Source organism: Arachis hypogaea, chromosome 14 (genome assembly GCF_003086295.3).
Source record: "Arachis hypogaea cultivar Tifrunner chromosome 14, arahy.Tifrunner.gnm2.J5K5, whole genome shotgun sequence".
Taxonomy (NCBI): domain Eukaryota; kingdom Viridiplantae; phylum Streptophyta; class Magnoliopsida; order Fabales; family Fabaceae; genus Arachis; species Arachis hypogaea.
Genome location: NC_092049.1, coordinates 127,297,743 through 127,321,078, shown reverse-complemented (window position 1 = coordinate 127,321,078; position 23,336 = coordinate 127,297,743). Strand labels below are relative to the sequence as shown.

Here is a 23,336-nt window from a genome sequence, read left to right as displayed (position 1 = left end):
TTACATGGGATATCCAAATATAAAATTACTTTTATTTTATAAAAAATATTAAAAAATGATTTTTTTAAAAATAGCGTCCAAACAAATCCAAAATAGATTATGCATTTTGGTTGATTATGTTTAATATAATTGCCGGAGGGAATAGTTCAATTTGATTAACTCTATTGAATCTTAAATGTATAATTTACTATTTTTATTAATGTTAAATTTATTATTTTTGATTAACTCCGTTCAATTTGATTAACTATGAGTGTGCATTTTTTTATTGCTAGAATTTTATTTCTTTTGGATTGGGACATTAAAATACTTAACAATAAATATGATTTCTTATGAGAAGTGTCTTTTGTTTAGTTAAATATTTGTTTGTTTAACATTTTTATTGGTGGTAGAACATTATGTGGTTCTCATTTATGTAGGTTTTGATTTTTTTAGTTTTGATGTTTAAAGTTGTTTATGAATTTTTAATAATAAATTATAAAAAATTTATTGTATGAAAATTATAAAATTTTAAATTTTATTAATTAAAAAATTACTAAATTTAAATATTTAAAATTATATATTAAATTTTTAATAATTTTATTGTATATTTAATTAAATCGGTTCAATCACAATTTAATTCTAATTAGACTCTTAAATTAAATGAGTTATGCTACGTGTACACCAAAATTAGCCATAAAAGTCAGCCACTAGTATAAAATACATGCTGGAATACAAATACACATTGAAAACAAATTAAACCACACATGTATTTATACACAAATACATTGATGGTTGATTTTAGTGACTGATTTTAGTGTACAAATAGCATTTTTGTAAATTAAATCATTGAACAAATTACTTGACTGGTTCGGTTCTCACAACCTTAATTGGTATCATGCAATTTTTTTAGCAAGTGGCAAAACATGATAGGGTCATACTTAGATATTTCAGGATTTTTTATTTTAATAATAAAATAATTATAATAATTATTGAAAAAAATTTTAAAAATATTTACCGAAATAAATACTCATCTCTTATCTCGTTTACACTGTAAAAGAGATAATTTTGTACGTATTTCGTTTACAGTGTAAACGAGATATGACACGTCAGCCTGAAACGTCTATATCTCGTTTACAATGTAAACGAGATATACTTATAAAAGGATGTGTAACCTTTGGCATTCTCTACACACATTTTATATCTTTTTCTATCTCGTTTTTCTCATAAAAATAACGCAACAATGGCTAGTAACAGCGTATACATAGTTGTGTGTGTTTATCCTAATTATTGTATGAGAAATGGCAACAACGGGGTGACATTTGAGTGTGAGAATCCGATATTGTTGCGCACTCAACGTCTAAGTACGTTGTCGGACTTGAAGAGTTTGATATTGAGCAACCTCGGTGGTACAGAAGCGAGGGAGGTCGGAAGGGTGGGGTATAGGTTGCTAGCACCTATGGTAATGGAGTTTTCCAGTTTCGACTATTTCGACTTCTAGGGGACGAGCATGTTCGACTCATGTTCGACATCCATGGGAGGATCATGGCGGAACAGGTGATGGAGCTTTCTGTCGAGGTTGGAGATGTAGATTGTGGTGGTTCTGTACACTCGACCTATGTCCAGGACGACCGACCTCTTGCACCACCACCGATTCATCTTGCCATTCCAGTTGACGAGGTGGAGGAGGGCGACGAGGAGTCAGACGAAGAATACATGGCGGATAGTGCCGATAGTGATTCTTCCGAAGGGGGCGATAAGGAGGAATTTGTACCCGAGACGCCCGCCCAAACTGTGGCGCGCCATGTCTTGCCTCCACCTCACCCAATTCCGGCGCTATCGACAGCACTAAGTCGCTATCATAGTCTGGATCTGGACGCCATGCATGAGAGGACTCCGTTTTCTGATACGGGAGAAGAGGATTACAACCTAGATGGTGTGGAAGAGTTTCGGGTCGGCCAAAGGTTTAAATGCCGAGATGCAGTGCTACAGGATATGAAGAACTACAATATTCGAAGGAGTGCTGAGTACTGGGTGATCGAATTGGACCGATTAAAGTACCATGTGCAGTGCCGTCAAGCTGTGGATGGGTGTCAATGGAGCCTCCGTGTGGCCCTTCGACAGAACCTCAGATACTGGTAAGTTCAACTTTAATTGTGCTTTTGAGAACTTTTGTGCACTATATTAAGTAGGATCCTGGGGTTGTTGTGCATGGTAATATGGTATGGCTGGAGCCCTCTGGAGGGTGGAAATGTGGCATACTGATGTAAATGACCCTGAGGGTGAGATGGTGGAGCTGATGGAGGGGTCACCTGAGGCTATGATGACGTCAGCAACATACCATAGTCGTAGGAGGGCGGGGTCACATACTGGCTACCTGGCCGAAGACTCGCCCCATATCTGTGGCATCCAGGAGGTGGTCTGTGCAGGAGTGGATGGATGCTGGTACTGTCCGATACCCTGCTCCCTACCGGTCCGGAATGACTCGGCAATCCGATGCATCGAGGCTGGATCGGCAGTGTGAAGCTGGAAGGTGTCATCAAAGAAGATCTCGTCAACCATCTCCTCCTCCTGATGGATGCTGGATTGACCTGCATCATGCCAACTTGGCAGTGATGTGTCCCAGACTGCTCGATGATGCAACCCTCCAGAACCGGATGGTGGATACAGTGTGTGTGCCGGGGGAGGTGGAGGAGGCAAAGGAGGCAGACCCGGAGGTGAAGCCTCTCTGTCCGGTGTGATGTCTCCGTGATCCTCTTGGCGGTCGAACTCCACCTCCTCGTCAGACTCTACATCCAACCTAACCCGACGAGGCCTAACCTTCTCCCTCCTAACTGGCTCGCCAGGCCAACGCTCTCTAGCGCCTTTGTCCCTCCTAGCAGGTCGTCGGGTATCCTCCCTGCCCTCCCTCACACGTCTACGCTGATCCGGCATGCCTCAAGGAAGGTGGAGATTGTCCCTAGGCTGGCTAGCAATAGGCTGTACGTCTGGGGGCAACTCCACGAGTCTCGGATCCTCCAAAACCTCCTGACCCGACAGATGCCTAACACGGCAAGTCCCATGCCACCAATCATAGTACTCTCGGGTCAGCCTGGTGTCAAATGTATGATGTATGGAGATCCTACGACCGGGATCAAATTGCTTGCGCCAACCATCGTACCAATCCTCAAGTCGATCAGGCCACCAGACATCCTCACCACGGCCAGTGGACGTCAAGAACCTATCAGGAAAAACAAGAAGTTGTATAATCTACTGTCACGTAGTGACACACACGTCATAATTGGAATAATTGACATTTAAACTCAGATAAGCAATGATAAATAAGACATCACTTATACCTGTCAAGGTTCACCAGAGTGCCAGGAACTTGCTGCTCTCCATTGAACTGCTACTTCACCCGATCAACCTAGTGAAACTGCACAATGTTAAAACATACCAGCAGGACGGCTGACAACTATGTCCCCCACTCCTCCTCCTCAAGGAACCAAGGAGGGCACAGAGCCTGCAGAGCAGGGTCATCGTACACTCTCCATGCAAACTGAAAAAACCGTAATGGACATAATAATATAACATTAAGAATAAAATGAATATGTGGTGGTGGTAAACATTGAACTAACCTCGTTAAATCGTAACTGATCGATCGAAACCCTCCAATGTAGGACCCTGACCTTATGTTGATCCCTGCTCTGTTGCTGCAATCCAACCAACCTGACACCAACCAAGAGAATATAAACAGTTCCTTAAGTAACAGGTTGTAAGAAGTTACAAATTAATTTAACTAAATACAAAAATAAACATTTGTTACCTCGCAGCCATGGGATACTGGTAGATCCCTCTATCAGGTGGACACCACTGAGAAAATCTCTGGTAGATCCAAGACATCAATAATGGAGTACAGCCGGCAATGTCCGTGACGCTCCGCTGTGCCGCCGAACACAGTGACTGGTACGTCCAGGTCAGCACGGCCTATCCCCAAGACAACGCCCGGCACTACCCAGAGTCCCGGAGAAGAGGGAGCCAACGCACGTGGACCAAGTTTTTGACTTGTCCATCATCAGATATCCTCCGATCAGTAACATAATGTAGCACCTGGCGTAATGTCGGAGGGTCTCCAGATCGTCTGGAGGGGGCATCTGGCGGACACGATCCCGCAAACAAACAAGCTTGAGCGTGAACGACTCCTTTCTCTGCGCCGCATGCTGTGGAGCCACTGGAGGCTTGACACCAAGTAGCTGCTCCACCAACGCCCACGTCTCCGTGTGGTACCACCTACCGAAATCATGGAGGCACCTCCAACTGAGGCTTCGTGTGTGCGTAGACCTAGATGGTACACCACGTCCTGCAAGGTGATAGTGACCTCACCCCCGAGAGACAAAACGGGTGCGTCTTCAGACGCCATCGCTCCATGAATGTCGAAATCAAGGAATTGTCAAAAGTGAAATCCCTGAGGGGCACCGTGTCGCCGAATCCAGCCTCAGCCAGATATGTGACGATAGCGTCGGATGAAGGATGGGTATGACTCACTCGCCGGGACAGTAGAAGGCGAGACCTCTGAAGAATAAAAAAAAATTCAGCCTTATAAAAAAATAATTTTAAAATTTTTGTTTATTGAATTCTTACACTTTTTTATTAGTTTTGTAATTATATCAATTTAATATGATATACAAAACATCAAAGTTAAATAAATATTTCTTTCTAACTTAAATCCACTTCTACTTAAAAACATATTTCTATGTTTCTAACTTACACATCTTTCTAAATTACATAATACATACTAAACAAAACCTAACTAGAATGTTATAAGTAGCAACAACCTAGCACAAGTAAAACAGAGTTCCAAACTAATAATTATGTCGTAACAACCTTCTACAAGCAAATAGAGTTCTAAATTTCTACTAGAGACCTATTGCTAAAGCTACAAACTATGTTCTAATTCTTCGCGACTACCTTAACTATGGTCACAGACAAAAAAAATTCCATATGCTTATTGCACAAAATTAAACACAACAAAACTAACCTCAAAGTCGGCTATCCCGGAATAATAGGACGTCTCGTTCAGCCTGTTGATGTCTCCGTCGTTCCCCGCCTGGCGCGCCATCGCAGTATCAGTCGATTATATGGTCAGAAAGGGATAATAGAGAGGAGAAAGTGGTTGATAAGGTCAAATTGGAACCCATAAGCACGCTGTAAACTACATATACTTATAGGCGTCGACATGCCTTATCTCGTTTACCGTCTCGTTTACACTTTAAACGAGATATACACGTGTCAGGCTGGCGTGTCATATCTCATTTACAATGTAAACGAGATACATACAAAATTATATCGTTTACCGTATAAACGAGATAAAAGAGGTATTTATTTTGGTAAATATTTTTTAAATTATTTATTTAACTAATTATTATAATTATTTTTTATTAAAATAAAAAATCCGATATTTCATCTAATAGACTCATTTTAATAAGAAATACTAAATTTGGATGCATATTAAATTTTTTATCCCATTTTATGTGTAAAAGTATTTAAGATAAATTTATTATGCAATAATATAGAGAGAATAATTTACTTCTTTTATGTGTAAAAAAGATTTAAAATAAATTTATTATAATTACTTTATAATCTTTTTTATTTTTTTTAATACACTAACAATGTAAAGATATTTTATATAATTGTCTAATTATATTTAATTTTTTAAATAATTATTTATATGATAAATATAAATGCAATTATTTTTTTGACATAACGTTACGTAATTAGATGACATACTATCATAATATATCAAAATTAAATTTTATAATTAAATATATATTTTTAATTTTCAATTTTCAAATTTTAATTTTAATTTGTTAATTTGGGCAGAGATATTTATAGGTTTATATGGGGTTTCACCTCTGAGGCCTTGTTCCCGCCGCATTCCTTTCTGTTTGACAGTTAGCTCCATCCAAACGTTCTGTAAAGCAAACAACTTCACTTCAATTCAATGGAGAACCAGCGACACCAAGAAAGAGAACCAGAAGAACAAGTATTAGTAGTAGATGAGGTTGATGATGATGATGATGAAGAAGAGGAATCGTTTTCTTCGGATTCCGAGATTGGTGACGCCCTTGACTGGCTTGACTCCAAGGACGATGACGACGTCGTCGACGCTTCCTTCTCTCTCAATTCTCGCCGCCCCAACGCCCATGGCGGCCACCACCACGCCGCCGTCAACTCCTCCACCCTCCAGCCTCTCTCCAACCGCAACCAGAAGTTCACTCACCACATTCGTGCCTCTCCCTTAGAGGTAAACCCTAAAATTTAGGTTTTCACATATATAATTGGATTAATGACTCAAAATTTAGATTTGGTGGTGCAGGAGTGGGAAGGGAGGATGAATGTTGGCATGTCTAACTCTGTGAGTACGGCAATTCGTGGTAGTGTTCGAGAGATGGCCATTGGTAAAACTAAAACTACTGATAAGGCAGACCGCGCCACTGTTGAGCAGGTGATACTACCCTAATCACTCTTAAACTTGTCTGTTTGCCAAATATAATTATTACTATGCAACTAACTCTGGTTTTCCTAGGCAATTGATCCTAGAACGCGCATGGTTTTGTTCAAAATGCTTAACCGAGGTGTGTTTCATGATATCAATGGATGCATTTCAACTGGAAAGGAAGTATGTGGTGCACCAGAAACTTTTATTTTGTGTTTTCCTGTTTCTGAACATCATGGTTTAGGTTCCAAGATGATGTCTCAGACTATTCTGTTGTGACAATTAGTTACATGTCATATTGAGCTCGTTTCTTCCTTTTTCTTTGTTCTAAAGGCAAATGTTTATCATGCAACCAAATCTGATGGTCAAGAACTTGCAATTAAAGTATACAAAACATCCATTCTGGTTTTTAAGTAAGTATAATGAGTGTTACATCGTTCAAAGTTGCATTTTTATTAATTATATAAACTGAACTTTATTCTCTGAATGATATCAGGGATAGAGATAGATATGTGCAAGGAGACTACCGTTTTAGAAATGGATACTGCAGGCATAATCCCAGGAAAATGGTAAAAACATGGGCAGAGAAAGAAATGAGGAATCTTATGAGGTTTGCTTCCTTTTCTCCCCCTTGTTTGTTTCCCTGTTGGTTGGTTATGAACTTTACTAAAAGAAGTGCTATGAAAATTCATGTAAAAAATTAAATTAGATAATCAAAATAGTTGGAAAAGAAGGTAAACTGTAAACATATTTCTCAGTCAGATGTTCTTTACGGGGTTTTTTGTCATTAATCCTTTTGCCTTTAAGCTATGCATGAAGTGCTACGAACATTCATCTGGTTTTTCCTATCAAAATAAAAAAAACAGTTTAAAATTATTTGGGTTTATGGCAGTTACTTAACCAGGTACTAGAGTAATAATCATTTGTTACAGTTCAAAGATCTTTTATGGATTCGATGTATATCTGATAGGGAATAAACTGAAATGAACCTAGTAAATCTTTATGTGTGTTAGAGACTTAGAGGGCCAGTCCCATGTGCTTCAATTTTTTAAAGGTTTTACTTTACCTTTTCTTTTATTTTTCCAGTAAATCTGTATCAGAGAGTTTGGATCCATGCATACCTAACCTTAATTATTTCCTTCTCTCATCTCTTCCCAAATTGAATTGCAGGCTAAAGGCAGCAGGACTTAGGTGCCCTACACCTCTTCTTCTGAGGCTACATGTTTTGGTTATGGAATTTATAGGTACTGCTTTTATTCTCCATATTCACAAAACATCTATACTGTGATCAATGTAATTCTGTGCACATTTGATACAGTGCTTTCGTCCATCTGCTGTTCATTATCTGGTATAAGAAAAGGAAGAAAAGAAAGCGAGGCAGATGTTCACTAATTTTTGTCACATATATCGAAGTTGGAATTGATTGTAATTGCCCCCAATATTGATCATTCATAAGAAACATAAGTACAATTTCAATTGAATTTCTCAGTTTCTTTTTTCATTTTTCACAGGAAAGGCTGGTTGGGCTGCTCCTCGTCTTAAAGATGCAAACTTATCTTTAGACAAGTTACGTGAAGGCTATCTTGAGGTGTGTCAAATTACTACAATAGTCTATTGTGATGCTTGCATGATATAATTTAGAACTTGGCCTTTTAGCTGATCTCTCAATTCTTAAAGATTATACCTTAAAGATGCTTTGATGTGATGTCAATAATAGAGTAATAGTAAGCAGGGTCCCCTGAACCTTAACTTTAGTGAGTCGACAGTTTTGAGTATTATTTTAGGGATCCTTAATGGAAATACTGTCGCACATTTTTTTTAGTATTCTAAGGGCATTAGGCTCTTCTGTGCTACCAAGTTTTTAATCTGAAATTATAGGAGGATTTGTTTTACAGATGATTATTGCAATGCGGACATTGTATCAAAAGTGCAAATTGGTTCATGGTGACCTCAGCGAATATAATATACTTTATTTTGAGGTGATCTCCTCTTCACCTGTTTACATTTCATTGATTAAATTCCTCTGTCAAGTGTCAATAGCTAATATGGTTGTTCTCTATTTGTTAGGGTCACTTGTATATTATTGATGTTTCTCAAGCTGTTGATCCTGACCATCCTCATGCCCTTGATTTCTTGCGTGAAGATTGTATTCATATATCAGTAAGCACTTGTAGCAATAAATTATTGATTTCTTGTTCTGTTTTTTATATCTCTGTAATGGGGATAATGAGGTAAAGGTGTGATTAAGTAGTTTTTGTCATGTTGATTTGCAGGACTTCTTTAAAAAGCATGGTGTGGCTGTCATGACGATAAGAGAACTGTTCGATTTTATTGTTGATCCAACTATTGCTGATGATGCTGTGGATGGTTATTTGGAAGAGGTATTTGTCTTTTTGTTTTCTTATGAGTTATTTCTCTGCATTTTCTGAACAACTTTAAGAAATAATTTTTTTATGCTTCTCAAAAAATTCTAGATGCAACAAAAAATCTCAGCAAGAGGAGATGTATCTGTAGAGGATGAGATTGCAGACTCAGTATTTATGCAGGTAAACTGATTTGTTATGTCAGCTTCTTACTTGATCCTTTTTCTTAATTAGTATGATATTTAAGTCAATCTATAGATATGAGTTTGATTTCACTTGTTTTGCTTTTTATTTTGAATAATTGAAATGGGGTTCAGATTTGGTCTTTGAATCAACCGTGTTTATAGTCTGGTCAGCACAGTGTTCTTTTGTTCTTTCTTACATTTTCAGTTTCCTGAATTCTTTGTTACAGACTTACATTCCTAAGACGCTAGATGATGTTAAGAATGCCGAGGAGGATGTGCAACGCATAACAAGTGGGAAGGACACCGGCGATTTATACTATCAGACCATCACTGGACTTAAACATGCATTATCAATATCACAACCTTCGTCGCAAAATGACAAGCAGCATGTGAAATCAAATCCTACAGAGGTTTCACATATCAACTCTGATGATAAATCTGGCCTTGCAAAGGCAGATGGCGACTCAGAGTCCGACGAGGATGAAAATGATGAAAGTGGTTCCGGAGTGGATTCATCTTCTGAAAGCGATACACAGACACCTGCAGACAGGAAAGCGGCTAGAAAAGAGAACAAGAAGAAGGTGAAGGAAGAGAAGAGAGAAGCGCGGAAAAATAAAATCCCCAAGGCTGTCAAGAAAAGAAAGAAGAAGTTGGCTAAAGCCAAAAAGACAAGGTAGGCAGAAGCAGCTTCAAGTTTTCGCCTTCCAGGTAGTAGGATTTAGGTAGAAATTAATACACCATATAAAAATTGAGCAATTTTGTTGAGTGGTTTCAAAGCAGTATAACAGTTGCTGGTGTGGGGTTTTCTAAGTGTGTCTCACACAATTCTTAAATATACTAGTAATATATTTGTCCACACTATTTGCTTTTGTTTATACTTTATACTATTGTTTATGGAAATTTAGAAGTGGAAGTGTGATTGATTTTTATTTCTTATTTTATTTTTTGGTTAAATCTTCCTCCATTTAGTTTCATGAATATGACTTCCGTTTTCTTTTATTTTTTCACATTTTTTTGGACGTATATATAGGATTTTTTATTTTAATAAATAAATAAATTATAATAATTACTGAAATAAATAATTTAAAAAATATTTATCAAAATAAATATTCTTCTTATATAATTTTGTATGTATCTTTTTTACCGTGTAAATGAGATGTGTAATTTTTCAATTTTTATTTATATATCTCATTTACAAAACGAGATATATATATATATATATATATATATATATATATATAATTAAATTTAATTTTTGAAATTAATAAAAAATATTAATAATTTAAATTAGATTAAATTTTTAAAAATAGAACGTTCCAAATAATATAGGAAAGATGGACGCTTATTTAGATAAACAATCCAATTTGAATAATAGGAAGATAGACCTTCCATTTAAAATAAGCACATTACACATTAATATGTTTATTTTTCTTAGTTGAAATAAATTAAAGTAAATTGCTACTGTTAACACGATTATTTTTTTCTCCTTCCATTTACTTACTTCTATCCATTGACAGTTTTTTATTATAATTTATATAAAAATTTAAAATTTTATTTGTGGTATGAGAATACATAAAAAATTTTGTTTCGTTTGTTGTATGAAAGTACATACAAATTTGTTTATTACATGGAAGTACATAAAATTTTAAAATATAATTTAAATATTTCCATTAATGAATAAGACTCCATCCCTATTTGATGGAAAGAAAGGTATCCATGTTAATAGTGGGTAATTTAACGATGCACTTGCGTACTTTCAAAGTAAATGTGTTAACGTACAATCTATCTTCTCTGTTATTTATTTAAAATGTACTGTTTATCTTCCTTATTATTTAAAATCGTCTATCTTTTCTATTATTTGAAACGTTTCATTTAGTCACCAAAAAAAGAAACGTTTCATTTTTAAGAGTTTGGTCTAATTTAAATTATTAATATTTTCTATTATTTTAAAAAATCATATTTAATTATTTATAAATATATATATCTCGTTTACAGTGTAAACGAAATCTTATTTACAATATAAACGAGATAAGAGAGAAGTATTTATTTCGATAAATATTTTTTAAATTATTTATTTCAGTAATTATTATAATTAATTTATTTATTAAAATAAAAAATTCCGTATATATATATATATATGAACGTCAATTTCAATTACACCCCAAATGTTGTCTTTGACATTTCTAATTCTAAGCGATATTAATTTTTTAGTTACTTTTTATTTGGGGTATAAATAATTACTCATAATATTCTTTAACCTTATAAAACTAAAAGTAACTAAGAACGAGAAAAATGAGAAGAAAGTAAATAAAATTGATTCATAGAAACATCATTTATTTATATATTTTAAGCTTTTGATTTTCCATTATTGAAACATTTATTCAAAGGGAAAATGTTGCAAACATAGGGCTACAAATTGTGACATGGAGGTGGGTACTGACACATACATTTGCTATTAATGCAAAACCCACTTGCTAGCCTTCCAAAACGGTTTTTGCAAATATCGTCGCACTGGTGATCTGCTACACATATTTCACTGTTGAGTGTTTGTGTACAATGGTTTGAGACCGACTCTGTTACTTTCACTAGCCTTTCATTCCCTACATATACACATCAAACACATAAAACAATTACTACTTGGACAGTTGGATGTGCAATCTAAACTAAAATAAACAAATAGAAATTTATAATTTTTTTTTGGTTTCTATTAAAAAAACCTGTTTTTTTTTTGTTGAAAAAATCACTTTTTACCGTATTTTTATAATTTTATAAATTAATCAGAATTTAAATAAAAGTCAGTTATTTTTTTTTGTTTGGAGAATCAAAGAGACTATATTCTTATTAACATCAAATTTTAAATAATTTTAACTGCATGAAGAGAATCAGATTGCAAAATTACTTTTCTGAAAATCATAAACAAACACCGCCTCAATTCTTTTAATTCTTTTTTGGCAATTCTTTTTCGTCTAAGAAAAATGACTTTCTTTATATTTGTAAAAATTTATAAAATATTAGCTTTTTAACAATATAAAATATAACATGTAAAACTGTTCCTTTTTAAAAATAAAAAATAAACGACAAACAATTTATTTCTTGAAACAAAAACATAGAAGATAAGAAAAATTAAACAGTGTCTATTAGATAGAAACATACCTATGCCAATGGAAAAAACAAGGAGACTGATCAGAACATAAGTAAAAGCCTTCATCTTACTATGTACTTGAAAGTTGAAAATTGAAAGTATGAAAGAACCTGTATATGTCTATCTATATATAGTAAAATCATATACGTTTAATGGTATATTTATTATAAAAATAATACTACACATTTAAATCTTTTTGTTAATTAAATATAATTAAATTAATTTAATATAATAAAAATTAGTTATAATTAATATTATTTTAAATTTTATTATTTAATTTAATTGAATTTAATTTATAAAAAAATTTAGATGTACAGTATTATTTTTACTATGATTGATTAAATTAATTAAATTTTTACCGAATAAGAGGAGGATATTGCTTTAAAAGGGGGTCATAGCACACAATCATTAATTATTTTTGACTTATAGTCTTAACAAATTAAATTCGTCAAGCACCCCATTATTAAGGTCAAACTAAATAATTATCCTTACGATAAAAAATATTAGGATTTTGCTAACTTATATCTTAAGATATAAGTTAAAAATACTATAAAAAAGTATTTATAAAAGTTATTGAAAAAACAAATATTTTTGTATTTCTAATGTATTAAATATATCAAAAATATTAAAAATTTATTATTAATATATTTTTAAAACATGCTCTTAAAAAATAAGTTAGTTAAATTAAAAAATTATTATAATTTTTTTATTGTTTATATTATCTTTTAACGTGACAGGTCAAAGACTAATTTATCATAGATATAAGTAACATTTAAAAATTTGTCATTGACTAATGAGTTATTGCATACATAAGATCAAATTTAAACTCTAACACTTATTTAAATAGTTGAGTGAACTAACTGACCAACTAAATTAATTTCCTGTATGATTGATTTTATCTAAAATATTTTTAGCTAAATCAATCGTATAATAATTGCAAAAAAAGAAGAATAATCTAAATAGGACAATAATTTTTATTAACTAGAGAATTGTATCACCAAATATTATCATGATCGTATTATTATAAAATATATAACATTTTTGCATTAGCATGTCGACATGATGTGTTCTAGTACAAGTGTATATATATGTGTACGATGCATGAAAAATAATTTTTTTTATTTATGTCTAAAATATGTTTTTTAAAAAAATTTATCATAAGTATATTTAATGTATATAAAATAATTTTATATTTTTTATCATTTATACAAATACCAAACAATAGTATACAATAGAAAAGTTAATAATAATAATAATAATAATAATTATTGTACCTTCAATATCTTATATTCTTATATGTATTATAAAAATTTATCTTGATTATAACAAGTCAATTAATATATGTTTTATACTTCTATTCAATGATTATTTTATATAAAATAAAATTTAAAAATATTTAATATTATTAAAAATACTTTTTTTAATAATTGTGTGTTCCCAAAATACCCATGTGTAGTTAGAGAGAAAATAAAAAACATCAAAATAAAATCATACTCATCATACATTAGAAAATAAAATCCTAAAAAATATCTAAAATAAACTAATAATGATATTAACATATTTATCTCTTAAGGTGAGTCTTTGCATTTAATTATAATACTTTTAAGGTTAAAAAAAACTATTAATTAATTATATATATAATAATTTAATTTTCTAATCTAATAACAAATAATTATGTGTAATTGTAGTATAATTTATATAATTTATATTTAATATAATTAGTGATAAATTAAAATATTATATTTTTTCTAATAATATAATAAACACATTCCTACCATTAATTAATTTAAAATATTATTACACGTATTCTAACTTTAATAGTATATAAATATTTTTTTTCTCATAATCATATAATATACACGTTCCTTTCATAAGTATAATACTTTTGAGATTAGAAAAAAAATTATTAATTTGTTAATTGTACAAATAATCTGGTCGTATATAAGCATGATTTACAATATGGTTGTCATATAGTTTTTTCTCTATATCCCTGTAATTTAATTAATTAATGACTTTTTGAAATAATAAAAAAAAAATTAATTTACAACAAAATAAAAATTAAAAGAGACACTTAATATGGAAGAGAGAGTATCTTGTATTTTTTTTCTCTTTCTACTATTAATACTATCTCACATAAATTGTTTTTCTTTTTCTTTAATTTTTAGTAATAAATATTAATGTATATGTTAACCATAAATCCAAATACCATTGAATTATTAAATTACTGACAAAAGCGATAAAAAAAAGGATAAACAAAAGACTGATTTTTTTTTTTTGGACTAAAAACAAAAGACTGATTGAAATTGAATGAAAAAATAAAATTGAAACTAAAATAGAAAACAAAAGGGACAAATTTAAAATTGAGTATAAAAAAAATCACTCTATTTGTTATTCAATTTTTTTATGTAATAAGAAGGGGACTTTTCAACTTAATTTGTCTACACTATAACTTGAGAATTGAATCTAAAAGATTCACTCAATCTTCTACTAAATTTTTCGATATAACAAGAGATGAATTCACTCAATCTCACTTGTTTACACTATAATTTCATCATGAAACCAAAAAGTGCTTTGACACTCTTCTAATCTTTTTATACGACGACTAGTTTAAAAGGTATTTATTAAAAAAAAAAAAACCTAAGCTTACACACAGTACAATTTAATAACTAAATAAAAAAATAAAAATACATCAAATTAAATTAAACATTCTAAAAATATAAACTAATAACTTTTAAATAATACTTAAACTCTTTATATTAGAAATATTTAAAGCACGTACCAAAGACTCTCTAAATTTCTTAACAGGTAAAATACCCTTCAAAATACTTTAATTTGTCACCTTGTCCATAAATAGGTTTATACTACAACAATTCCTTAAGATCGCGACGGTTATTTTGCGGCGGTTGTGTGAAACCGCTGCGAAAAGACAAATTGCAGCGCATATAGCGGCGGTTAGAGGTTGGGCTGCAATAGGCCTACATTTAGCGCGGTTTTTTTAAAACCGCCGCTATATTTCCATAAAGTTTGCATTTCACGGCGTCTTCTCAAAAACCGCCGCTATATGTGCGCGGGGTGATTTATTGTTTTACATTTTGCGGCGGTTTTGTTTAAACCGCCGCAAAATGCGTATTACCACATATTGTAATGTTTTCTTTAGTAATAACCATCTGAGTATAATCTAGTTAAGTAAACACTAGTATCTTAAGATACATGTGTTTAAATCATTGTTACATCTATTTATATATGGTCCAAAAGTGTATAAAGAGTATAATGAAGAGTACATTTAATAATACCCATAATGAATATAATAAATAGTACATTCAATAATAAATAAAAATAATAATAATTATAAAATTTTTTTTATAAATTATTAAAAATCAAACATTTTCTAAAAATAATAATTATAAATATTTTCTATAAATTATTAAAAATAATAATTAAAAATATTTTCTACAAATCATTAAAAATTAAAAATTTTATATCTTTACCAAATTATAATTTTAAATTTTAAATTTTTTATTTTAATAATTTGTTAAGCATTTATTAAAATAAAAAATTTAAAATTTTTATTAATAACAATCTTAACTTGTATTCTTAGATATAAGAATTCATAATAACAAAATTAAAAATTAATTAATATTTTACCAAAATTAAATACTAAATAGAATAAAAATATTTTTAAATAAAAACCAATTAATGATTTGCATATTATCATGGTTAATAAATTCAATAATACTAACTGACCAACAAATATAATGTTTTTGGCAAATATTTCACTAATTTTAAATATTAAAGACTAAATTCTAAATCTTAATAAATATTTTTAGAAAATGTTAGATTTTTAAGAATTTATAAAAAATATTTATAATTTTTATTTTTTTTATTTATTATTGAATGTACTCTTTATTGAATTCATTATGGATATTATTAAACGTACTCTTTATATATGCTTGGATCATATATAAATAGATATAAATTAATTTGATCTACTATGGTCCAAAATTAATTCGAAATGGACCGATTTGAATTACTAAGGACGTCCTATCATGCATAATTTGAATCACCCTATTTCGAACTCTCCTAACATTACATGCAAGCATAATTCGAATTGGGCAAATTTGAATTACAAGCATCACTACTAATTCGATTAGGACTAATTCGAATTAGTGTTGGTTTGTCTCATTCGAATGGGATTGATTCGAATTACATAAGAATGTACTTTTGGGATATCCTAGTAATGTTTTTCAATTTGGTAGATTTGTGTAATTTGGTCGTCCATTTGGTTTAATTGTGCATTTTGCCCAATATATAAGGTGCCTATAATAACTATGATAAGATATAAAGTATACAACAAGAAATTGTGTGGCAATAAAATATGTTCATATGATATACATAATTATTAGCGTTATATATCAAAGAGTCATTTGGCTTGGTGGCAGCATAACATTGTTAAAGCTTTTCCTTCTTCCAGGTTCAAGGTTCGAGTCCTGCCTTCTTCGTTTGTCATAGTTGATCCACACGAAATACTGAAATTTGGCGGCGGTTTAGAACCGCCGCAAAACAAGTGCTATTTTCTTTATTTGCTATTTAGCGGCGGTTATAATAACCGCCGCAAAACCCATTCACATTTCGCAGCGGTTGACTACAACCGCCGCTATCCGTTTTGCCGCGCCCTATTTTCCGGCGTTTCATGAAACCGCCGCGAAATGTTTTGCGGCGGTTCAAAACCGCCGCTAAACGGCTCCAGGAACCGCCGCTAAATGACGTTTTTGTTGTAGATATTCTTATCAAGTTGATCATGTGATATTAAATATATATTTTTTATAAATTTAATTTTGACATGATAGTGTTAAGCAATTTTATGCATATATTATTTAATTATGTAACATTACATCAGTAAAAATAATTATATTTTACATTGATCGTAGAATGGTCATTCAAAAGAACATATAATTGAAAAACTATGTAAAATATTTTACACCGTGGCGTCAATACATCCAAATTAATTTTTTTAGTATATAAATAAATTCCATTTTATCTTTTTTTGTTCTTATTAATCAATTTTAATACTAACAAAAAAAATATCATTCCGCTACCAAATAATAACGAAATCTTAGCCAAGAAAACTAGGAACTACTTATAACATTTCTTCTAACCTTATAAAGTAAAAAATAACTAGGAACGAGAAAGATGGTAAACAAAATTGGAAACATAATTTTGATATAACATTTATGCTTTTCATTCATTGTCCACTATTGAAAGTTGAAACACACATTTATTGAAAGGGGAAATGTTATAAAGATAGGACTAAAAATTGAAACAAGAGTATTGGCAAACACAGTTGATATCATTGCAAGATCCAGTTGCATTCCATCCATAGTACTTTTTGCAAGAATCTTCACACTGGTGACCATTTGATGATCCACATAGATTTATATTGCCAGTATTGGCCAGTGTCTCTGTACAATTCTTTGAGACACACTCTGTTCCTTTCATTAGCCTTTCATTCCCTACAATACAAACCTATAATTATTGTGTGTTTTATTATTACAAAAAAACCAGATATTTTATTGGAAAAAAAAAATCACTTTTCACCCTATTTTTATATAGATTTTATAAATTAATCAGAATTTAAATGAAAACCAATTATTTTTGTTTGGGGAAGATCAAAGAGAGTAGATTCTTATTAAAATCATATTTTAAATAATTTCAACTGGATGAGAAGAATCAAATTATAAAATTACTTTTCTGAAAATCATAAACAAACACAGCCTTAATTCTTTAAACTCTTTCCTGACAATTCTTTTTCGTCTCAAAACATCAATTTTCGTATATTTGTAAAAAAATTTGTAAAATATTACGTTTTTAAAGAAAGAGTTTCTTTTTTTTTTTCGAAAAGAAACATAATTTTTTTTAACTATTTTAACAATGTAAAATATAAAAATAATTCTTTTTTAAAAATAAAATAAATAAAAGACAAACAATCTTATTTCGTAAAACAAGTACATATAGAAGATAAGAAAAACTAAATATTGTATATTAGATAACTAAAACATACCAATGTCAATGGAGAAAACAAGTAGAATAACCAGAACATAAGTAAAGGCCTTCATCTTCTTAGGTACATGAAAGTATGAAACAACTTGTACATGTCTATCTATATATATAATAAGATTTAGTTTTGGTGAAACTTTTATTTTTCAAAAGCAATTTTAAAAAATAGTTTTTAAAAGATAATTTTTTTTCTAAAAATTATAATATTAACATTTGATAAATTAAATTCAAAATTAACTTTTAATAAACTCAAACAATAATAATTACGTTCGATAAACTAGTTTTTAAAATTTATAAGTACTATAATAGATATAAATATAAGAATTAAATTTAAAAATTAATAATATATGAGGTTATAGTAATTTTTTAATTTTGATAAGCAAAAACATTATAATTTTTTAAAAACTACCAACATAAATACTTAGTCTTTTTAATTTATTAAACACAAAAAAATACTTATATTTTTTTTAAAAAATTTATCAAACCAAACTTAATTAAGTCATATACCGTTGGTGTCATATTTACTATAATTGATTAAAATTAATTACATTTGAACCGAATAAGAGGAGGGATATTGCTCTAAAAGGGGGTCAGAGCACACTTAATTTTGTCAAGCACTCCATTATTAACGTCAAACCAAATAATTATCATCTCCAATAAAAAAAATAAAAATTTAGTTAATATGTATTCTAAATACGCAAATTACTATTACCAATTTTAATATATTTGTTATTCATTTATTAAAATAAAAATAATTTTTTATTAATAATAACCTTATTATAGTTAAACTAAAAAAACTACTTTCTATTTCATATTAAGTACTTTTTTATTTTTATTTTATTTCAAATTAAGTGTCATTTCTAATTTCAAGAGGTTATTAGTTTTTTTTTTTATATTATGCCCTTTATTAGTAATATAAAAAATAAAAAGAAAAAGAAAATGTTAGAAGACTAAATAATTAATGAAGAGAAAAATAGTATTTGGATACTTTTGTCTTCCTCTTTTAGTTGCTTAATTTTCAATAAAATTTAATAATTATCTTAATATCGGTGTGAAACAATGTTCTGAAAATCGGTTCGAATCGGTCAAATTAAAAACCATCAGTTCGAACAAAAGATAAAACCGTCAAATTCAAAAACCGAAATTGAACCGTCAAATCGGCCAGGAATCGGTCGGTCGAACCAAACCGTGATCCGGCCGGTTTTTGAATTTTGCCAAAAAAACGCGTTTTGACTTGGCCCTCAAAAGGAACCCTAGGACTCTTTCACCCAGACACCCACACTGCACACACCCACTCTCGAGCCTCCCCTCCAACCCTCCATTCTCACCTCTCGCTCTCTCCACGTTCAGTCTCCACCGTGAGCTTCCGGTGCAACCTCCGTCCAGCCACCGTCGCTGTCGCAAGGTCCGTGGAAGTCACTCACCTGCACAGACCTGTGGCGCCAGCTTTCTGTTCGCGCAACCAGCTTTCCTTTCAGCCGTCGAAATTGCAGCCACCACCAGCGCCAGTTGCCGTCGTGAGTGTCTTCCTGCTGGCGCCAGCTCTGTTCGACCCTTCCACCCCACCCACTGTTCCTGTCGCCGCCAGCTCTGCATTCTTCCCTATCTTCCACTAACCCTAGGTATAAATCTAATTTGTTGTAATAATAATTGTTGTATGATTAATTGTTAGTTCTACATCATTTCATTCAGCAACACCATTCGTATACGGGTCAACACCCATTTGAGTATTATTAAATGATTAATTGTTGAAGCTGATTGCTTGAAGGCTGAAGCATGATTAATTGTTGAAAAACTGTTTGTTTGAAGCACGATTAAATGATTAATTATTGAAGCATGATTAATTATTTGGATGTTGTTTGTTGAGATTATTGGGTAGTGGGTTGCTGTGATATTGTAATTAGATTGTATTGTTATTGCTCTGTTGAGTCTGTTCTGAATCTGATTAGTGATTTTCTGAATGTGAAATCAATCAAAGAAATTGATTTTGTGTTGTTGTCGAAATTATTGCTAAAAATGAATTTGTTACTCTGCTGCTGCTGTTTTTTAATTTATGAGTATGCTATTTTTTAATTTTTGTTGATAGATATATTATTTTGGAGTTTAGGGTGATTATCTGTTGCTGTTTTTTAATTTTAAACCAAATTGATGCTTTCAAAAAATTAACAAACAACAGATGTCCCATGTTATTTGATTTAGAGCAAGGAAATCATGAAGATGATGCTGTTGTTGGAGGTCTTGAGAGTGATGATGATGATGGTAGTGTATTTTTTTTATGCGGAAGACGGTGGTTCAAGGCTTCAAGTCACTCATTTCTAATGTTTTTACTTCATTCTTTAACTAAAAATTTGGTTTTTGATGCTTTTTAATGCTGAATTTGATTGATTCTGTGGATATTTAGACACCCTTTTGTTTATGATTCATGGAACTGAGAATTGGATTGTTTGGTACTGCTCTATATGTATATTTATTCTATATTTTGGTGCTGAGTCTCAGAAATATTCTCAATTACTTACAGCTATGATTTTCTTCTTGAATGGGATTTTATTTTTCCAAAAGAAATCATAGAGGATTAGGGTTGTGGATTTTTTAATTGAGTGATGAGTGTAAAGTGCTGACGATGATGACAAAAGTACTTGGAAATATATATTTTAAAAGTGTTTTAAAAATTTTTTTGAGTTTGTAAATTGATAAGGTCATATAGGTTTGGTGTGTTTATTTATATTTTATTTATTATTTTATTATAAAACAATTTTTTCAATTTAACCACGATCGAACTGGTTGAATCTATAAACCAATAAATCAATATTTAGAACGGTTCGATGATCGGTTCAATTTTCAGAACCTTGGTGTGAAACTAAAAAGAGGCGCTTAATATGAAATAAATAGAGTAATCATTAATGATCAAGTTAGCTAAAAAAATGTTCTAAGAACATTGGTTAAAAAATAATTTAAAAATTTTGGTTTTTCAATGCATTCCATACATAAAAAACTTAAAAAGTTTATAATTAATTTAAATTTTTTAATCAAAATTTTTCACTTTTGATGTTTTTAAAGTGTGTATTTATAGAACTTGTTAAGCACATTTTTATACTCAATAATATTTAAAATTTTTATCAAATTGAAAATTGCAAAAAAAAAAAAAAAAATACAACAATTATTTTTAACCAGGTATTATATCACCAGTAATTTTTATTATGGTCATATTATTATCAAATATATAACATTTTAACATTAAGTCTACTGATTTAACGCGTTCTACTGTTCTAGTAATAGTCCTTGTACATTTTTTTCTCAACATTGTTCATGAAAAATATTATATATTAATCATGCTATCTATCAACAATTAATAATTAATTATAGTAATATTTGTCAATAATTAAAAGCAAGGTTCTTTATGATTTCTTTAACAATTATGTTGATTATCTTTTTTATTGAAGTTAATTCTTTTAAAATAAAAATTGGAATTTCGTCTTTTTTTAAATTAATCTAACCATACTTTTAATCCTTTAGTTATATAATCTTGGGCAAGTTTATAATTCTTTTTTCAATCATTAATTTTTGTTGAAAAATATAAGCAATCAAAAGAGAAATATAAAAAAATTCCTAGTATTTTTCTCTCTCTACATTAATTCTTTAGCCTTATAATTTTCTCTTTCTATATTTAATAATAAAAGACATAATAGGTAAAGTTAATTAATGTCTCCTTAAAATTAGAACACAATATTTAATTTCCAACAAAAATAAAAATGAAAAAAGATACTTAATTTTGTTTGGACACTAGTACCTAATTAAAATCAATTCTATAAAACCACTTTCATTCAAACTCTAGGTCAATTCAAACACACACTAATTTGTTATATAAAAAAAATTTCAATAAAAAAAAGTCTTTTTCTAGTATATTTGAAAACTTTTAGTAGTATAAGTAAAAGTGTCAGAAAAATAAAAATATCTTTTTTCATAAACTAAAATTCACATTTTTTTAAAAGGTCTGTTTTACTTAATTTTTTTTAAAAGCTACAATTCACATTTTTTTTAAAAAAATATTCTACGTAAAAAAAGATATTTTTATATAAAATATTTAAATATAAAATTATTTTTATTCTTTTAAAATATAAAAAAAATTCACTTAAAAAAAATTTTTCTATAAAAATTCATCCAAACAAGACCTTAATACGAAATGGAAGAAGTATCTTTTAATTTTTTTTCTCTTTCTACTATTAATACTATCTCACATAAATTGTTATCCCTTTTCTTTAATTTTAACACATAACTATTAATGTAAACCACCAAAATTGTTTTTAGAATATTTTAAGACACTTTAATACTAATCATTAAATACATATTTTTTAAAAAGAGCTTTAATTTAGAAATCGGATTTAGATATAAATTTTTGCAACCATAATAAAAAAAATTATCGTTAAAATTTAGTAATTTTAAGCGAAGTGTATTCTTTAAGGTTTTTGTCAATCGCCAAAAATATTTTAAAAATAAAATATTCATAGATTTACTTTTAGTTTTTTGCATTTACTTCTTAAATAGTTATTTAAATATTCCTAAATCAAATACACAAATGGCTTGTCAAATCCAAAAGCCATTTTACCATTTATTAAAAAAAATATTCTTTGGTTATTTTATCATGTTTAAAAATATTTTGAAGATATTTTTGTTGGGTTAATAGTTAAATTCGTCCTTGAAAGATCACCCATTCTTGAAATTAGTCCTCAAAAGATTTTTTAGTTATATTAGTCATTAAAAGATAAAATGTAAGTCAAATTAGTCCTTCCGTTAGTTAGATGATGATGTGTCATGTTAAAATATTTTTTTAATAGTAGATATTATTTCGATTAATAGTCAAAATCGTCCTGAAAGATTACCCAATCTCTATTTTAGTCTCTAAAAGATAAAATTAATCAAAGAGTCCCCAAAAAATAATCGTGTTAGTGGAGTTCATCTTTTCGTTATCTCAGTTGATAACGTGGATAACGTTGGCTAACCTCATCGCCAAGTAGCACTCTCATCATTCCCGAGGTTCGCCTGCACACAATCAAATACCATCATCCATCTACCTCTATAGAACAAAAAATAATCCACACCAAAACAAATCTCTCCAGTTCAAAATTCAAATTAATTTCTCTTAT

At 30.1% G+C, this 23,336-nt stretch overlaps 1 protein-coding gene and 2 long non-coding RNA genes across 3 annotated transcripts; 1 reads left to right on the top strand and 2 right to left on the bottom strand.

Annotated features, from left to right (window-relative positions):
* The first annotated feature begins 5,810 nt into the window (after positions 1-5,810).
* Positions 5,811-9,928, top strand: LOC112744060 (uncharacterized). The gene is made up of 12 exons (XM_025793528.2): positions 5,811-6,259; positions 6,332-6,460; positions 6,542-6,634; positions 6,785-6,864; positions 6,948-7,061; positions 7,622-7,695; positions 7,963-8,039; positions 8,347-8,430; positions 8,519-8,611; positions 8,725-8,832; positions 8,926-8,997; positions 9,227-9,928. The coding sequence occupies exons 1-12, from the start codon at positions 5,957-5,959 to the stop codon at positions 9,674-9,676; spliced, it is 1,677 nt and encodes a 558-aa protein (XP_025649313.1). The 5' UTR covers positions 5,811-5,956; the 3' UTR covers positions 9,677-9,928.
* A 1,384-nt stretch (positions 9,929-11,312) lies between these two features.
* On the bottom strand, positions 11,313-12,262 carry LOC112740619 (uncharacterized). The gene is made up of 2 exons (XR_003171257.3): positions 12,153-12,262; positions 11,313-11,599 (listed from the first exon to the last, which is right to left on the bottom strand). It is a non-coding gene; the product is annotated as an uncharacterized lncRNA (long non-coding RNA).
* Positions 12,263-17,344: 5,082 nt separating this feature from the next.
* LOC112740618 (uncharacterized) lies at positions 17,345-18,290 on the bottom strand. The gene is made up of 2 exons (XR_003171256.3): positions 18,200-18,290; positions 17,345-17,651 (listed from the first exon to the last, which is right to left on the bottom strand). It is a non-coding gene; the product is annotated as an uncharacterized lncRNA (long non-coding RNA).
* Positions 18,291-23,336: the final 5,046 nt, after the last annotated feature.

What these genes read in the sequence shown, in the direction of transcription:
- LOC112744060 (XM_025793528.2), top strand. Translation starts at nt 5,957, where the DNA reads ATGGAGAACCAGCGACACCAAGAAAGAGAACCAGAAGAACAAGTATTA. An exon ending in GCATTTCAACTGGAAAGGAA is followed by an intron (nt 6,635 to 6,784) that starts GTATGTGGTGCA and finishes TTTGTTCTAAAG; the next exon opens with GCAAATGTTTATCATGCAAC. An exon ending in GAAATGAGGAATCTTATGAG is followed by an intron (nt 7,062 to 7,621) that starts GTTTGCTTCCTT and finishes ATTGAATTGCAG; the next exon opens with GCTAAAGGCAGCAGGACTTA.